This window comes from Leiobunum rupestre, chromosome 3 (assembly GCF_980474605.1).
Source record: "Leiobunum rupestre chromosome 3, qqLeiRupe1.1.hap1, whole genome shotgun sequence".
In the NCBI taxonomy this organism is placed as follows: Eukaryota; Metazoa; Arthropoda; class Arachnida; order Opiliones; family Sclerosomatidae; genus Leiobunum; species Leiobunum rupestre.
In genome coordinates, this window is record NC_143386.1 from 29,290,802 (window position 1) to 29,301,704 (window position 10,903).

The 10,903-nt window shown below is 39.2% G+C and overlaps 1 protein-coding gene across 1 annotated transcript; it reads right to left on the bottom strand.

Moving 5' to 3' along the window:
• Window positions 1–458: 458 nt before the first annotated feature.
• On the bottom strand, window positions 459–2,073 carry LOC149951400 (uncharacterized). The gene is made up of 2 exons (XM_090170020.1): window positions 1,937–2,073; window positions 459–921 (listed from the first exon to the last, which is right to left on the bottom strand). The coding sequence occupies exons 1-2, from the start codon at window positions 1,955–1,957 to the stop codon at window positions 568–570; spliced, it is 375 nt and encodes a 124-aa protein (XP_090026146.1). The 5' UTR covers window positions 1,958–2,073; the 3' UTR covers window positions 459–567.
• Window positions 2,074–10,903: the final 8,830 nt, after the last annotated feature.

A 10,903-nucleotide genomic window follows, 5' to 3' on the forward strand; every position in this document is an offset into this window, starting at 1 on the left:
ATTTTTTCGGAAAAATACGGAAAATTTTCGGAGAAACGGCCTTGGTCATTTTACGGAACATTTTCCAACTTACAACTCTATGGAACAATATTATAGACTTATGTAACTACATACTAGCTTCTATAAAAGGGTCTAATTGTATATTATCAGTATCCTAAATACGTTCTCGCTGGCAGCTAGGAGCAACTAACACAGCGCCCCCCACAAGGAGAACGCAACCCATTAATAGTCGTGTATTTTTATTGATTAGACGCTTTAGCGCCTGCTGCCGTTGGAAGGGGAAAATTCGGAAATTGTCTCCCCCCCCCCGCGCTCGTAAAATGTTCAGTGTAAATGCTCGTCCAATGAAATTTGTACACAACTATGCGTTAGCGTGTGTAAAGGTTAGCTGCATTATCCTTGTGTTTGTTGCTCATAGCTGACAGAGAGTAGCGGATTCAAAGAAATCCAAAATCCCATTTTAAATTTAGAATAAAATATTTATTGAATTTTATTTACAGATATTGATATATCGACAGATATAAATGGTAACGCGTTCTCTCAAGTGTGATTTTCAATCGTGATTGGCTAATCTCTGTCATCACGCGCACGCTTTTTCATTTCGTCCCGTTCTTGATCGGCGGCTAACTCCGCTTCTTCCTTCTCCTTGCGCTTCAGCTCTCGGAGTTCTTTCAGTCGCTCCAGGATTAAAACCTGGCGGAAGGTGAGCGGCTCTCGCTCCGGAACCACCCCAGTCGGGAAAAAGACTGGAACCATCATTGGCATGGGCATCGGCAAGGGCATCGGCATGGGCATCCGCATGGGCATTCCGTACCATCCGACCGGGTAGCGCGCTGGGTATACGTACGGAACGTAACCATTGGGAACTTCACTTTCCACTTGACCCAGGTTAATGCAAACCACAGTCAGTAAGATCGCCAGCTACGAGAAAGACATTCCAAGTGTATTAAAATATAATTTCTTGATTTTATTTAACGTACATTTCATTCAGTTTTGTACTACCAAGAATTTCTTTATTACTAATTGGGGAGAATGACCATGCTGAGACGATTTTTAGCGTTGCTCAAAATCCCGCTCACGCTCTAACAGCTAGGAGCAACAAACGCGAGGAGAGGCCTTTAAACACGCTTAAGCAGTGTCGTGTACAAATTTCATTGGACGAACCTTTATGCTGCAGCGGGGGGAAGACAACTTCCGAATTTCCCCCTTCCGACGGCAGCAGGCGCTTAATCGTCTAACCAATAAAAACTGTACACCATAAAATCCACGACTTTTGACGGGTTGCGTTCTCCTTGTGTGGGGTGCTGTGTTTGTTGCTCCTAGCTATCAGTAAGCTCCTTCTTACAAACAAAAATCAAATCAGCTCGGTATTTCATTGGTTGTCTAATACTGACGTCTTCCAAAACGGTTGAAGCGCACCCCGGTGACGTTTTTCCTACCCCACTCGTCCCATGGGAAAATTAGTCCACGATGCTCCCGTATCGTCTTTACATATAGCCATTCCCCGTAAAAATTAGTAAATACATCGGCCTTTTCACCGATTAAAAGCAAAATCGAATAATTAATTAATTAGTTAGTTAACTATTCAATCATTTCAACCCCAGAAATTTCCCAGAACCATCCTCGAAATGAAGTAATTCCCAAGGTTAATAATTGTAATAAATTTCTTATATTCATTATTTGAAATACATAAAAGACGAATCCTAGAAAGCTATTTAAAATCAAAACTTTTACAATCGAATCTTCACTTTATTCAACTTTTAGGTTTCAACTTGTTTAATATATTTATATTCGTCCAATTAATTTCTCAACGTAAAAACAGATGGTTGATGCGTTGGAAGGATACTGTTAAGTTCACCAATATAAGTTGTAAAGTGAGAATGTTTTTTGTTTTGTAAAAGTCTACTTTAATAATAAGCTGAAAATATTTTCTTACCGTGGCTAGCGTAGCTTTCATGTTCGACAGATGGTGAGGACTTTCACGTGGAACTGGAACGAAGATCGGAACAAGCGTGAATAATCATCTTTCCATTTTGGATCTCTATTTATAAGATTTTGTTGGGGCAATCTGCCGGGTTTGTTTATATACTCGGTAAACAATATTAGAAAAATTTCCATTTTTATCCTAGCACCTCTCATATCTACAGATTAAATTCCTATATTTACGCTTATCGTAATCGTTTTGGATCTGGGAATAAAAATACAAGAAAAAATTACCATCACCATATTTCACATAAACAATAAATAATATCTGCGTTTGATTTGATTTTTTTTAAATGGCCCTAGTGCCACCCTTTCATTTCTTGTACTTGAAACTAGAAGTAGATAACAATCTTTGTTACGAGAGAAGTGTCCATATCTCTATCACACTATCGTTATTCTCCGGAAACCTCTAAATTCACCAACTCCTAGTGCTCCGCGTGGCTCCGGCTCCGGCTCCAGCTCCGGTGACAATACAGCTCCGGCTCTAAGTGTTTTAAACCGGCTCCGAATTAAAGGAGCCGGCTTCAATAGTTTTATGGTATTTTTTTATGTCTAAGCATGGACTGTAAATTTTAGAGGACGAGTAAAGCGTAGCCTTCCCCTGTAGAATTTTGGTTTCCCCGAGCATCAATCACTTCGAACTAGAGAGAGAGAGTCCGTCAAGGTCATTTGTACCACGCATAGAGATAGACCCCCCCCGCATGTTATCTGGAAATCTGGCCGACCGAATGACACGCGCTTTAGTTTTTTTTTATGACCTTGAGCGACTCCCGTCAGCCTGATCGGTGAACGGGGCGTAAAATACCTCGGGAATACCGGTCCTCTAAAATTTACAGTCCGTGGTCTAAGCTTTGGGAGGATCCATAAATGACGTGAGGCGTTTAGGGGAGGGAGGGGATCGAGCTGAATTTCACCCAATCTCACGTGGAGGAGAGGGGGGGTTTCGGTAAATATCACGTAATTTTTTCCGCAAGAAACAGTGTACAATTGCGATAAAACTGGGTTAAATTATTAAAATAATAAGTGTACGTGGTGATCTGAAAAAGAGATTCTGCAGTACATGCGGTATCTACTTTTCAACCATCCAAGAGCTGCAGAGCACCGGCGTGCGGTCCACAGAGCATCACCTGCACCAGTGCGCAAAGTGTGACCTTCACGGATTGTACCACGCCAAGTTATTGAGCTTCCGTGTGCAAGCGTCAACGGTTTAAAGTGGCTAAATCAGAGGTAGGTTGAAGGAGCGGATGATTTTACTGAAAATCACATTGACATGTTGGTTCCAGTAGTCACTCTTGAGACCACACATGAGTCTCCGTGGACTGAATTATTAGAATGAATATTCTTTTACGAATTTTAGTAGTTCCTTAATACTTAGTATTTTATTGTTCGATTTTCTCACTGTGATTCTAGACTACGTTCTGTCTAAAATACTAGTCTTAACTAGTTTTAAATATAAATAATTAAGCAAATTATGTTTTTTTTTAAAATAAATCCAACGCAATCAAACACAGATTAACGTATTTACACTAAAAATACGCATTTTGAAAAATCTCACGTGATATTAGGGGGGGAGGGGGTCGAGCCAAATCTCACGATATCTCACCAAGGGGGAGGGGGGTCGAAAAATCACCAAAATCGCCTCACGTAATTAATGGACACTCCCATTTTTGTTATGAATTTACGAGTCCTAGCAGTAGCAGTGGTACACTCCACTGGTAACTTTGTTATATATCTTGTGTAAAAATAAAATAAAATATTATTATTAGTATTGATGAATGATGATGCTGTGAAAGTTATTTAACGCTTTGATTAGCTTTTGAAACACGATAGTTTATTCTTTCACAGAAACATTAGTGTTATCTTAATATATACATAGGCTTAAAAAAATAATTATTGCAATCGGGACCGGCTCAGGCTCCGGCTTTTTAGGGGAGCCGAGTTTTGGCTCCGGCTCCGACACATCCTCGGAGCCGGAATCGGATCTGCGGAGTACTACCAACTCCAGCTAATTTTACAAAATTATTTTCTGAAGAGAAAATAGTGCGTTGTCAAATACATCATATTACACTGATATTATATGATTTATATGTTTGTAAATTACATTTCATAAGACGAAGTAATACAGGAGGTACATTATATGCCCGTAATGTGCTCAAGATAGAGTTTAATTGTGCTTCTACTTAAGGAGATGGACTGTATCGAGACGATTTGTAACTTTGCTTCAAATCCTCCATGCTCGAAGAGTAAATTTCTTCCACCCAACCAAATCAACCAGGTCTCTCATTCATTAATTGGTTACCTGAAAAACCCGTTCTCCGACGCGATTGAAGCACACGTCAGTTACTTTTTCCTCTCCCCCCCTCTTATGACGAAAAATCATGCCCGGGGATCGTCATTATCCCTGAGAATTATGCAATAAATCCATTCTTGTTGCGGTCTATGTTACCACGGTTTGGTTGCAAAATGTGGCCCACTGAAGGAGCTGTGTACATTTGTATGGCGTAGGTGGATTTTTGAAGCAAGTGTGAAATAGCTCTTTTTTCAACAGATGTCGCTAGCGTCGAAATCAAAACTAGATACTTCAGCTACATTTTGATCCAAAAGGCGGGACATAAAAGTACCCCTCGCGTTGATTGGATCGTTTGGAAATTGGTAAATAACATAAATTACAGTAATTTTAAACAATACATTTTTATGCTATATATAATTTAGGTTAAAGTCCACTAAATAGAGTATAAATTGCTTAACTATAATACTCTACCTTGGATTAATAATAGAAGCTAACGCTAAGCGTTAGCTTCTATTATTAATCCAAGACTCTACAATGGCTCTCTGACCATGCTCTGACGACGTTATCATTTGGCTATTTTAAATTTTAGCTTCCTTTTCGATAAATAGATGGCACCACGCTCTCCAGTAAAGTCGCATTTTTCTAAGAATAGCAATGATAGAGCCGCCACCAGACTGAGAAATAAGGAATTTTTTTAAACTGGACCTGTGGCCAGTAGAGCCTAGGTAGTTTAATTAAAAAAATGGCCACTGGCCACTTAACAATTTTAACCTTCAAAATCAGGCTTTCATAATTTATGGTCAAACTATCTATTCTTGACAAAATGTGCTATAAACCCGACCCGAACAAGCCTACTGAGAGAGAGAGACTGTTCATATTTCTTATTGCTAACTGCTGAATTCGCTTCTTCTATACTGCGTGTAGAGTGTAGAGTAGACAGACTCACGGCACCCAGTCAGCCACCCATACACGCAATTGACACAAGGCCAATCACACAGCATAGAAGCAAAGACCAAACAATTTTAGGGATTAATATTGAACTTTTTTAATGAACTAAAATCTTGAAGGGAAAAAACTTTGAATTAATTAAGTGGTCACCAGGGCCACTAACACCCCAAGCATTTAATTTTTAAACTGGTGATTGGCCTGTGATAGTGCCTTATTTCTCACACTGGCCGCCACTTGCTTTAAAGCAACTGTCGGCTCAATCATTGCCACCTATGTTATGAGAAGTCCCCTGTTATTGGCCATATATCCGATTCGGAAAAAGCGACTTAACTGGAGAGCGTGGTGCCATCTATTAATGGCAAAGGAAGTTAAATTCAAAATAGCCAAACGATAACGTCGTTAGAGAGCCATTATAGAGTATTATAGTTAGACAACTTATACTCTATTTATTGTACTTCAACCTAAATTATATATCCCGTGTAAAAATATTGTTTATAATTGCTGGAATTTTTGTTATTTACCAATTTACAAACGATCCAATCAACGCGAGGGGTACCTGTAATTGTCGCCTTTTGGGTCAAAATGTAGCTTAACTAACTTGTTTGGATTTCGACGATTATTGAAAAAAGAGCTTCTTGACGTCGAGCCGACACTTGTTTTAAAGACATTAAAAGTCGCTAGATGACCTGGGCCAAGGTCGGTAGAACTGCTGCTCAGCCGCACTATGGAACCTGGGCATGTTGTGATTTGGGATTTAGTCTAGCTGATTATTTTTTACACTTCGGGTTAAACTATTTTAAGTGCTTAAATTAATCCATTAATTTTAAATGAAATAGTTTATTGAAATAGTGTACATTCCAGGACTAAAGAATCTGGATTAGGGCAATCAAAACAATTTCCAAAAGTAAACATCGATTTTTATGGTGGATCAAGGAATTTCACACTAGGGAAGGTTGAAGCTAGTTACGTTAAAAACAAGCCGTAGCGCATGCTAGCAGATGATTTGTTTTAAAACTAGGTTTCCATAAGTGTTTGTAAAATAAACTAAGATTGCATCTGCTACTTTCATCGGCAGAAGATTGTGTTTTTCGTATTTCAAGTGCCTTTGGAAACCTGGCTTAAAGTGCCACAGAAACTTACCATTTTTCCGCCAAATCGGACTGGAAAATTCCAGAATATGATTGGTCTTACCCGCTACGACGACGCACAAAAGGGGAGGAGCTTCTAGAAATTCAGGACGCATGACTCAAATGATTCTGTGGTCCTTTGACGCTGTTGTAGGTGCTCGTAGACTGCCATTTTATCAACTTTAACCCCGAATATCTCAGTTCACAGATTCAAATTGAAAATTTTGATTCGTTAGGACACACTTCCACCGTAAATCTAATTACGTTGCAAATCGTGTAATTTTAATATGCCTACGACGCTGACCGAATTTCGCCATTTGCTTCGATGATAAAGAATATGAAAGAAAATAATTGAACAGAATATGAACAAAAATTGATATAGATCTTTATACATAATTTAAATATTAAAACATACAAAATCATGTAATTGAAATGAAATGATGAGGATATTTGTGACAATGACGCGTTATCTAGAGACCCTTTACAGGACATATTGGCGGCGCTTCTTTTGTTTCCGTTTGTATCCTGCAGGTCTCTGAACTCTCTTGGATTCGTAGTCAGTTTGCTGATTGGGGGGGAACAGAGGGCCTCTGACCATGCCGGGGGGGAAGAACCCGGGGGGGAAGAACCCGGAGGGAAAGAAGCCGGAGGGGATGAAGCCAGGGTAGAACCTGGGGAACACTGGTACTGTGTAATGGTAAATGACCCTCTCGATCACGACGTCCTTGTCGTCTTGGACCTTATCGACTACGATCTGCTTCTCTTCTTGGACCTTATCGACTACGACCTGCTTCTTTCGTTTGACCTTATCGACTACGACATCCTCGTCTTCGATGACTTCTTCGAAGACTTCTTCGTATACGTCATCGTGGTCGTAATAAGAATGGCCTACACTTCCAGAGATGCACACGACGACAACCAACAGAAAAATCTGGAATGTATAGTCATGTTAATTTCTAATAAATAATAATTTCTAATAATGAATAATTTTAAATAACGAAAAATTTCAAATAACGAATAATTTTAAATAACGAATAATTTCAAATAACGAATAATTTTAAATAGGAAAACGAATAATTTTAAATAGTAAAACGAATAATTTTAAATAGTAAAACGAATAATTTTAAAAAACGAATAATTTCAAATAACGAATAATTTCAAATAACGAATAATTTTAATAAAGGAAAACGAATAATTTTAAATAGGAAAACGAATAATTTTAAAAAACGAATAATTTCAAATAACGAATAATTTCCAAAAACGAATAATTTCAAATAACGAATAATTTCAAATAACGAATAATTTCCAAAAACGCATAATTTCAAATAACGAATAAGTTCGATGTAGTTACTAATTTTTGGACGATTTTAAAACTTTCCACTTTTATATAACCAGAAATATAATAATTTCTTTAAAGTGTCGATCTTACGTATGCTGTTAATGAAACACGAGCTTTTGTAGACTCTCTCTGATTTTTTAAAACCAATAGTGCGTGGAGGATTTAATAAGAATATTACAGATAAAAATATTAACTATAAATAAGTAAAAATCGCTACGCAGTGCAATTTATAAATGTTTACATCATAAAGCGGTGTAATACAGGCGATGTATTCTTCCGCGTTTAGGCGATAAATTTAACCCTATTGTAACCTACGTCGCACCCTGCCGCGAAGGTAAATTTGATACTTATCTCTTAAGGTATATTTTATACTTATGATCTTATTTATAATATTAAAATGAGAAAACTTACTATAATATTAAGAGGGTATTAATATTAAGAGGGTATTAATAAGTACATTTCTAATATCATTTATTTCATCTTACCGTAACCTTCATGTTGGCAAATTGAGGATTGAGTTGGTGGAGCTCGCAGACAGATCCGAACTGTAGTAAATACAAGCTGACAATGACACTTAGACTATCGTTGGGAGTGCTACAAAGGATTGATCCTCTATTTGATAAATTTTGTTCAAAAAACCAAGATAACGCCGATACGTTCGGTAAATGCGAGTCGAAAAATTTCCTAAATTCATTCGAAAGTATTTAGGCCTAATATTTATCAGCCACACTTGATTATCTACAACCAATCCTTTTCGCTGTCAATTTTTCCAAACTTTTGGAAATCGGTCAATGTATTACTCTAAAGAAACATTGTAACGCCAAACGATAAGCTTTGTTTGCCAGGGATGTAACTGCTTTATAAATCTACTTGTTACATTTGAAGAAGTAATACAAAGAATATAAAGCCCCAGGAATGGAAGGATTGATATTATTGGCCACGTGTTTTGGTTGCCGTAGAAACTTCCGGCAAAGCAAATCAGTATTGTGAAGTCCTGGCACTTTTTATTTTGGGGGCCCCCTATGGTGGCGTACGAATTGGGGGCACCAAAGTGGCGACGAGATAGCAAGTATGGGCTGTAGCCGAGTACTGGCCCTCAAGGGGTCAGAGTGTGCAATAACTGGTGGCTTTACCGGGGAGTCGGGGTCCAGCTCCTGTAACCCATAAGGGCGGTGGCCCACTGGGAGATGTTAGCTCCGTCCAAATGGTCCTATCTCCAACTCCGACTTCGGTCAGGTGTGGGCTGGATACTGGGCTTCGGCTCAGGCTAACGGAGAGGGGCCGCCAATTTGGCCGCCTCGGCGGATTGGGTAGCCTGCTGTGGGGCGGCGGGCCTCCGTACGAGGGCACGGCGGCCCTGTTTCCCGGCCTTTTGGGGTCCACCGGGAAATCCGGTGCCAGCTGTGCTGGGTTACTTGGGCTGCTGTGTGCTCGTCGTTCCCCTTTAGGAGCTCTTTCCAAAGGGCTTCACTCTCTGCCTTCATAGGTGGGGTGTCAGCTGGAGTTGCTATAGCATCCACTCTTACTTCAACTACTGTGTGCGAAGTGGGAAATGTTCCACCCATTGCTGCACCTTCTGCTGGGTTGAGTGGCTTGCGTCATAGGTGCGATCATCAGTGGTGGGGTTCTGCTACCCATGCTTGATTTGTCACCTGTCCGGGCTTGTGGACGCTGGCGTAGGGCACTATGATGATAGACCTTCGGTGGTATGGTCTCTGTTACTAGGTACACCGGGCTATAAATTTTAACACACTGTAGCCGAGTACTCTTCAAGGTAGGGCAGGGCGAGTAGAAATTTATCATTTATTTTTGGTATCATGTACGGCCACGGCATGGGAGTAATTGGCGATCCCCTCCCGCCCCCTTCAATGTGCTATGCCCCTTTGCCCTTCTTGGGTCTTAGTTTTTCCCGCCGTTATTTTCGATTAATTAACCGCGGCCCGTCCGCACCAACGTATTACTGGAACTGTCGTTCTTCGTTTTGGGGAAAACACTGCAGTAGAGTAATTACTTCAAATGTGTCTTATATAAATTACGGAAAGCTCGTTCATTATCATTTATCAAACCGTTCTGTGTGACCGCCGAGCGAGCGAAGTGAGTGAGGTCGCTCTATCATTCCCTTGGAATATCTGCTGGCGCCCATGTTGGCTATTTGTCAAAAACCAAATATTTCGGTTTTTAGAAATCATTTGTCAAATTTGATTTCGAAAATGACCGGAAGTATTCGAACAAATACCGCCAGGTTTGAAAATTTTAACTAAAGGGAAGTTTTTATCATATTCCAAATATCAACGTTTTAGCTTGAGGAGTAAAATTACATCGACTATGAAAGTGTGGTATTTAATAGATGGTAAATAACATGATATAAAATGGGAAAAGTTGTTAAATATCGGTAAATAACACTACAGCATAAAATGGTAAAAGTTGTTAAATAATGGTAAATTACACTACAGCATAAAATGGGAAAATATAACGTTATGGAATAGCTTTAACTTCTTTGCCCCATCAATCGTAGGATGATATTTAAACAATTCCTCAGTGACGTTCTCCCCTCCAACTTTCTAAACGTGCTGCTAGCATTGTTGATATAATTTTCTTACGCCTTTTCCATTGGCTTATGCTCTGGGTTACTAAATACCTAAAGGCATAAGTAACAAAATATTATATTTCCTATCACCCAATGCAACATTTTTGATGATATTCTGATTCGCCAATGAGAACCTAAATCATTATGTTGCTAAAAACTGACACCGGTCCTAGAATTACTTAGTATTGTAAGTTCCATGTACCAACGCATGGGAAATCGTTGCAGTTAGCCATTTTCAACTTTTGATGAACAAGCCCAGACCCTTTGAAAATTAAAACACTTTCACAAGTATCAGAAGAAAATTAACTTCTGCAAATATAAAAAACGCTTACTTTGGGAAAATAATGATGTATTATTAAATCAGAAGTGAAATATCAGAATTATAAACACTCGCTTCATTTTTTAAAGGGAATATAACCTCTGGTATTTTGGTCGCCCTCCAACGGTTTGGCTGTTGGCCGCTTCCTCCTATGGCTTTAGAGGCATCGGCGCTGCTTAGTGGCTTACTTGACAGGTAATCCTTAAAATTGTGGGGTCTACCATACAGATCGCGTTGCAGGTTATATTCCCTTCTTTTTGAATTTGAAACTTAAATGGGTTTACGATAGGTACTATCGCCATCAAACTAA

Bases quoted from the DNA above. Each gene is read 5' to 3' on its own strand.
- LOC149951400 (XM_090170020.1), bottom strand. From the start codon at position 1,957: ATGAAAGCTACGCTAGCCACG. The intron at 922-1,936 runs GTAAGAAAATAT...TCTTTCTCGTAG, and splicing joins TGAAAGCTACGCTAGCCACG to CTGGCGATCTTACTGACTGT.